At 57.9% G+C, this 7,661-nt stretch overlaps 1 protein-coding gene across 1 annotated transcript; it reads right to left on the bottom strand.

Annotated features, from left to right (window-relative positions):
- Nucleotides 1-1,963: 1,963 nt before the first annotated feature.
- HOXB9 (homeobox B9) lies at nucleotides 1,964-7,043 on the bottom strand. Its single transcript, XM_057716777.1, has 2 exons — nucleotides 6,466-7,043; nucleotides 1,964-3,814 (listed from the first exon to the last, which is right to left on the bottom strand). Exons 1-2 carry the CDS (start codon nucleotides 6,980-6,982, stop codon nucleotides 3,579-3,581), a joined length of 753 nt encoding a protein of 250 aa, XP_057572760.1. The 5' UTR covers nucleotides 6,983-7,043; the 3' UTR covers nucleotides 1,964-3,578.
- Nucleotides 7,044-7,661: the final 618 nt, after the last annotated feature.

The raw sequence follows: 7,661 nt of genomic DNA, 5'->3' as shown, positions 1-7,661 counted from the left end.
GCCCGATTCTGGGGGGGGAGGTTGTTGCGAAGAACAAAGACAAGAGTCCCAGTTGCGTTCTGTGAAGCATTTGTGACAACAAAGTGTTCTTCCCTCCCCCCTCCCTCCTCGCCCCTCTTTGCCCCCTGGGGCCCCCGGAAACCCCGCGCCCCGCGCTCGGGGCGGGTGAGGGTGGGGGCGGCCCAGCCAGACCCACCCATTCGCCCGCCAGGCCGGGAGCCCAGGCCCAGCTGTGGCTCTCTCAGCTCCGGAAAGTTTCCCTTCACTGTTTGCTTTGCTGCTGTTTAGTTTCTTAACCTTCAGAAATTTATACGCTATAAACTTTTATAGCGGTCATATTCTTTTATTGCTGCGCACACGGCATTGAATTCCTCTCCGGCTTCTCTCTGTCTCGCACTCTCCCGGTCCCCCTCTCTGAATCTCTCTCTTTTATGACAGCAGATTTCCCCATCTCCGGCTTCCGAGCCTCCGCATCTTCGCCTTTGTTTGTCTTTAAGGAAGCCACCCCGGGCTGGGGACCCAGACGCCGCCGGCGGCTTCGCGGGGCGCCCTCGCCCCCTACCCCGCAGCGCTCCGTTCCGCTCCTGCCTCACTTTCTGCGGTTCCTCTTGGCGGAATCCAGCCTTCTCTCAGCGCGGGCTGGCTCCTGCGAGCCCAGGATGGGGAGGGCGCCTAGTCTACACAAGCTCTAAAGGCAGACTCACTTTATATACCGACTGGAACCCTCCTCGGAGGAGGCGGGTTGGGGCCCAGCCGTACCAGGAGCTTCGCGTTTTCCTGCCTCCTGCTGTCTCTCCGATTAGTTCGTCCTTGCCTTCGCTGGAGAGGGGTAGGCCTGGCCTTGCCACTTCCAGGCTGCTTACACGCGGGCCAGGCTTTGTCCCCACCTCTACCCCAACCTCAGGGTCTCCGCAGACTGCAGCGCCGCTGGGTGGGCCCGGTGGGAGGCTCCGGCAGAAGGCCGGCTCCCAAGCGCCAGCCCCGCAGAAGCGGAATCCCAGCGCCTGGATGAGAACGTCCGGGCTTCCGAGAACAGCGCTCCTCATTTGAGGCTCTGGTGGGGACGCCACAGTCTGAGAGAGACAGAAAGGTGCCTCTTGAAACCGAATTTAGTTCTGGGGTCCGACTGGGAAGGGGATTTTTTTTCTCCTGAACCATTTCTGTTCCACACTCAACCGTCTCTCCCAGCCTCCGCAGGCCTCCATCCCTACCAACTCCACCCGCCTTACACCAAGGCTGCTACCTTGTGGCTCAAATTGGAGCCGCAAACTCCAGGTGGGGATTGAAAACCCTAAGGGGTTCACTCTTTTTGAGTGGAAGAAAGGACCGCTTGGCCTTCCGGAGGCCTCTATCTGCATCCTGTCCCTCTGCTGCAGGGAATAGCAGAATGAAGTTACTGCCTTCTTCACTTGCACGGTATTTTAAAGCAGCCAAACCAAGGTGGCTTTTTCAGCCAGCTGAGAGAGGACCTGCTTCCAGGGCGACAGGGCAGAACTTGCCTTCCCTTTGGCTCTGGAGGTGGGGGGAAGTCTCCAGTGCAAATTAAGGGGAAGATCTCACTGCTCTCTGCAGACCCAGACCCCTCTCCAAACCACTGATCTTTCCTTTTCTCCCCCTTCAGTCTCCCAGCTCTCCTGCTGGAAGGCTCTTGCTCAGTTTAAGCAGTGGTCTTGGGAGCCTGGGTCCGGACCAGCTCTCAGAGCTCCACTAGGAAGCCCACCCTGCAAGGTCTAAGGAGAAACCTCTTGGGCGCAGGACTCTCTCATTTATTCAAGCCACCCTCTTGGAACTAACATCTCTACCTCTGGTCAGGTGAGGAGAGCCAACACAGAATGACACACAAGGAGAAATTTATTTTCTAGAGTGATATATATTTTTTGTTCTTTTTCTTGCTTTTTTTTCTTCCAAAACAATCAGCTCTAAGCCCCTCGCCCTCCCCACTCCCACCCACAACCCTCCCATATAAGCAACAACTGAAAACAGGCGAGACAATCACCCCCAAAGAAATCACAAAACACAGCACAATTTCACGACTGCCACCGACAAAGCAAAGTTCTACTGGAATGTCCCCTTGTAGGGTCGGGATAAGCAGGAGCGAGAGTCCGGTGAATTGAAGGGGATTGGAGAGGTGGGGTAGCAGGGGGAGGAAAGGAAGCCTAGAGTAAGCTCCGGCCTAATGCTTAGGTGCGATTTCGCCTCTTTCCTTAGCAAGCGGGACTGCTTCCCAGAAGCGTGCGCGCGCAGATCGCCATCCAGGCCCGAGTCTCAGTCTCGGGAGGCAAAGCCAGGCACTGGGGCCGGTCTCTGCGCTGGGGCGGCAGCTGACAAGCCCGGGGCTCCTCCGCAGGGGTCAGACTGGGCAGGACGGGAGGAACAAGTCAAGCTCCGCGTGCCCGGGAGCCTTTGCTCCTCCCTGTCCTCCACAACTTGCTCTGGAAAGAAGCCCGGAATCGATTCACAGTAAATTCTCCATCTGGTTCTCCTGACCTGGCTTTCCTGCGTATGAAGGGGTAGAGCTAGCAGAGGATGGAGGGTGGAGGGGGATTTCTACAGGGGCGACTTGACGCGCCGGTGCAAGGTGGATTGGCGGAACAGAGTTGAAAACAGATCTGGGGAGGATGCGGAAGAATGCAGGGCTGGTGTCAAGCAAGAGAAGCTACAGTCTTTGTCAAGCAGGGCACAGATGAACAGGAGGACGACATTGTCAAGGCTTAAGACCCACGAATTGACCTCCTTTTGTTGGAAGGAGAGGAAAACAACATGCAGAATTAAAGAATTCCTGCAGCAAAATGTGTGTATGTGGACTACCTTCATAAATCCTAAGAGACTCTCAGAAGACCACCACTGCCTTTCCTTGCCCTTTCTAGCCGACCAGCCTGGGAACTGAGTTTACCCCATTTGCCCTTCAGTCCATGCCTCGGTATAGTTAAGGATTCTGTGGGGATGGTGTTGTGATGCTGGGCCCTTTGAGCTGCAGTGCCTCACTCAGGAGTGTGTCTCTAGACATCTTCTTGGTGTGTATTCCATCAGGGGTAGACCCTGGGCTTGCCTGATGGTCTGTGGGCTATTCTGCCAGATTTGAGGTGTGATGGTCTGCATTTGGTGTGTCACTTCATAACTGCTGACTGTGAATTTTCTCATTGTTACTGGGGGCTCCAGGCTTCATGCAGGTGGGCATGTTGGGCTGTGTGGAGTTGGGAGTGTCCCTGGCTGACTCTGGGATAGGTGCAGGGGGGAAACAGGTGGGCTGGAAGTGAGGGGCTGGGGCTTCCCAGAAAACTTAGGAGGGTTTCCAGGGACTCTACTAAGGGCTCTCTTTCCTTGTGGCCCATCACCTTCTTAGGAACCAACTACATCTACCTTCTAAATCCATACACTTCCTTCTGAGGCCCAGGGAGAAGAGAGGGACAGGTGAGGGCAAAGGAAAGGAGAGAGGCTCTAGATACAGAAAAGGACTTTGAAGAGAAAGAACCCCTTCCCCATTCACTTGAATACATCCCAGACAGCACTGGCTTGGCAGCCAGCCATCACTTATAAATAAGCGTGAGATGGGGAAGGGGTGGGGAGGGCGGGGGTCTTCACTCTTTGCCCTGCTCCTTATTCATTTTCTTCATTTTCATCCGCCGGTTCTGAAACCAGATTTTGACTTGTCTCTCACTCAGATTGAGGAGTCTGGCCACTTCGTGCCTACGGTCCCTGGTGAGGTACATATTGAACAGAAACTCCTTCTCTAGCTCCAGCGTCTGGTATTTGGTGTAGGGACAGCGCTTTTTCCGGGAAGAGCGAGCGTGCAGCCAGTTGGCGGAGGGGTTGGCTGAAAGAGAAGCAGTGACAGAATCAAAGAAAGGAAAGGGGGTGAAGGGGTGAAGGGCCCCCGTGTTCTCCTTCCAAGAGGGTGCACCCCTGATCTCCACTCCCCATCTTGCATTGGAGAAAGGGGCACATGGGCCTTCAAGTTCCCAGAAAGCGTTCCAGAGATGGGCCAGGAGTTGCTATAGACACCTCCAGGTGAGAGTTATTTGGACAGGATGGAGCCAAAGTGTGCCAGGCTTCTCACCACTTCCAAAGCTTTGCCTGCCCCAGGTTCTCGCTCAGTCTATTTCTCTACTTGGGTAGGAACTGGTTAGGACTCAGGTCAGAGCCCAGCTTGCCTAAAGCCCCTCCCCCACCAGCTCTACCAGACTAACTAGGGGTAGCTGACGGAAGGGTCCTGGCTCTAGGTCTGAGGGGTGAGAGAAGGATTGGGATGGGGGAGAGGAGAGTGGCTTCTGCTCAGCCACAGCCAAGAGACCTCCTGGCCCTCCAGTACAGTTTGAGTACACCCTCCTGCCTTGATCACAAACTTGCATCTCTTGGCCACATGGCAGCAGGCATGTGTGTCTACGCAGATATCTCACTGCCTGTTCCCCCCGCCCCCAACACACACACACCACAAATATGGATTCACATTTAGAGATGCAAACATCCAGCACACTCCAATTCACATGCAACCCAATTGCAACCATTTATCAACTGCAGCCTGTGGACAAGGGAGCACTGGGGGCTCCCAGATAACTTATGGTTGCAATAGTCTCCTTTTCCGCTCCTGCTCAGCTCGCAGTTTGGTTAAAGCAAGTTCAGGAAGATTGGGATGCAAGATTGCTCCAGTGGATCATGTGGGGGTAACAGAAGTCCTTCACAGCGCACCTAACTCCAACTGGCTCCATGCAGTGAGAGGCAACAGAGAAAGGGGTGACTGAGTAGGAGAGGGCGGAAAAGAACAAACAAAAATATATACAGGCTTCTCTTCTTGCCCCTGAACTCAGAGACGTTGCCAAATAAAGCAGAGCCAATTAAAAATAGCAGCCCACCCTCTGGTAGGTTTCTTCACCCCAAATGAAAAGCACTGAATATTAAAAAAATAATAATAATCTGGTTCATCCTACACTAAGTACCGTGTCTTAGCAATTTCCAGCGCTATTTCCTTAACGTGATTGTCTGGGATGGGACCCACAGCCACATTAAATATGAAAGAGGAAAAAAATGTTAATAATTGATCCTAGCCAAACTGCTGCCTTGCAATAATGGACTTTCCAGGCAGAGTTTGGGGGCTTGGGGTGGGGGTCTGTTTGCGTGTGAGCAGGGAGGGTTTGGGGAGAGCCGTGCATTACCCAAACGCCAGCTCTTGTGATTCAACCTGGCAGGCTGGAGGTGGAGTGACCCCACAGAGACCTCAGGGGAGCAGGGCAGCTCTCTACCCTCCAGCCAGCAAGGGCACCCCCCAAAGGGCCTGTAGGCCACTCTGCTGGTGGAAAATCCGGCAGGGCAAGCACAGACTAAAAAATCTGAACCTCGCACTCCAAAAAGAGTAAAGGGTGAGGACTTGTCCCCACCAGCCTGCAGATTATTGTTTGGGGGCTAAGAGCTCCGACCAATTTGCCCTTCTCAACCTTAAAAACACGAAAAATCCGAGATTTCCCCTCCTGCCGCTCTTAGCGAGCAGCACCTCCTGGAAATTAGCCAGACTTGGGTTCCTGGCGGGGGTGCTCTTGGAGGAGTGGGAGATAGTGAGAAACCACCTCCCAAGAATAAAGTTCTCCGCCTCTCCGCAAGCCTCTCTTCCCCCCACCCTTCCTCTCCCCAGGGTCCTTTCGGGATCTCTTCTCCACGCCGCCGGTCGGCCCCGAAATTCGGAAGCGATTCCCTGACTCCCCGCGAGGCGGACAGCTCTGGCTTGGGCTAGGGAACCCTGCGGAGAGCAGCGGGAACCGCAGGAAAGGAAGCGGCAACCTGGGCGAGGATGCCAAGGAGGGGAGGGGGCGACCGGAGGGAAGGCTCCCGGGGAGGGGCCGGCGCATCCGGGGAGGGGGCTCAGTCTCCGGGTCCTGGGCTTCCCCCGCCCCTCCCGGCGCCGGCTGCGGACCCTGAGCGGCTACTGAGCGAGATCTGCTAGAAACAATCCTCCGCCAAGCTGTTGCATCGCAAATAAAATCCTGATGAGCCCCCTCCCACTTCCCCTTTGCCGGCTTTTACGGTGTGCGCGTGGCGCGGGGAGCTCTGCCAGCCGTGCGGTGCCCGGCAGCCCGGTGCGCTCGCGCCCTGGCCCGCGCGGGCTCTCGGCCTTGCTGGCGGCCTCCCCAGCCCCGCCAGCTCCTCTCCTAGCCGGCGGTAGTCGGCTTCTCCCGGGCTGTGAGCCGGGGCGTGGGGGAAGGGAGGCCGAGAGAGCGGCGAGCTGGTCCCGGCGTCCCGGGGCCCCCCCTGGACTCGGAGGCGTCGGGGCGGCCCTCCTCCAGCGGCCTCAGTCTCCCTTCCCGGGGCGCCCAGCTGCCTCCCTTCCTTCCTCCCTCGTCCCCCCGCCCCCGCTCGCTCTCCGGCCCTCGCCGCGGTTTCCCTTCACATTGTCCGCAGTTTATTGCCTCTCCTCTCCCCTCCCCTCCCCCTCGCCTGGCCTTCGGCCTGGGTATTTCCTCACTTTTTATAACTTACTTTGATCCGGCCTCTCTTTGTCCTCGCTTCCTTCGCAAATTTTATTGTCCCCGTAGCCGGGTCTTTGATTAGACAGGACGGCCTCCCTGCCCGCCGAAGTTTCCAAACTGTACTCGGGCGTGCCCTGCTTGAGCAGCTCCCCAGGCGCGCCCAGCAGCGGCTCCGCCTTCACCGCCGCCTGGCCCTGCCCCGGGGCTGCTTCGCCGCGCGGCGCCGGCTCCAGCCAGGTGCGGAGGTACCTGCTCTCGGCCGGCGGGACGCCCTGGGGCTGGATGTAGGGGTGGTAGACGGACGGCAGGCTTCCGGACGCGTGCGGGCTCAGCGGCGCCCAGGAGGCGCCGAACACCGGCGCTTTGGGCTGGAAGCTGCACGAGGGGAACTCCAGGTGCTCCGCGTGGCCCGGCTGCCGCGGGCTCGCGTACTGGCCGGAAGGAAACTTGGCTGGAGGCGCGTCCTCGCTCTCGTGACTTATGATCGAGTCGACATAATAGCTGCTAAGCGTCCCAGAAATGGACATTCTCAGACATTATCCGGGCGCTCGCAGGGGGAAGGGAAGCGCTCGCGCGCGGCGCCCAAGCAGGGAGAGGTGGCACCCGGACCGGTGTGAGGGCTTTCGGACGCGACCCCCCCAGCCCCCCACCCTCCCACCCCCACCCCCTGCTCAACTTCTCAGCCAACAAAGTACAGTGGAGCAGCCCGGCTCGGCGCTCCCTGCAAAATGATTGGTCAAAGTTTTTCCGACTGCCTGATAAAGCGTCAGCTCCGACATAAATCAATCGGGCGAGGGGGCTGCGCTCTCGCTGTCATCCGTCCACACCGCATTCCATATCGAGGATGGATTGTTTTATGCTGATGCAATGTGCTATCACGTCAGGGCTCCGGCGGCCACGTAACCTCAGCCAGAGCTGCCGGCCGCCCGCCCCCACCCCCGCCCCCGTTTTGCAGGAAGGGGGGCAGTTCTCTATGTGGGGCGGCGGGGGCGGAGGAGAGGCGGAGGGAAAGCAGCGGGCTGCCTCGGGAGGGACGCTGGCTGTGGAGCCCTCTCCCCAGGCGGGTCCAGGAGGGAGAGAGGGAGCGCAGGACAGAGGGAGGGAGAGAGCCCCGGCCTGGGGAGCAGCCGGAGAGGCCCAGGGCATAATTAAAGAAAGAGGAGGTGGTCCCGTCCCCCCACCCAAACACACCTCCACTCCACCCCG

The sequence above is a fragment of the Hippopotamus amphibius genome, chromosome 17 (assembly GCF_030028045.1).
Source record: "Hippopotamus amphibius kiboko isolate mHipAmp2 chromosome 17, mHipAmp2.hap2, whole genome shotgun sequence".
NCBI lineage: Eukaryota > Metazoa > Chordata > Mammalia > Artiodactyla > Hippopotamidae > Hippopotamus > Hippopotamus amphibius.
Note: the sequence above shows the minus strand (reverse complement) of the source record. Positions and strands in the feature narration are given on the sequence as shown.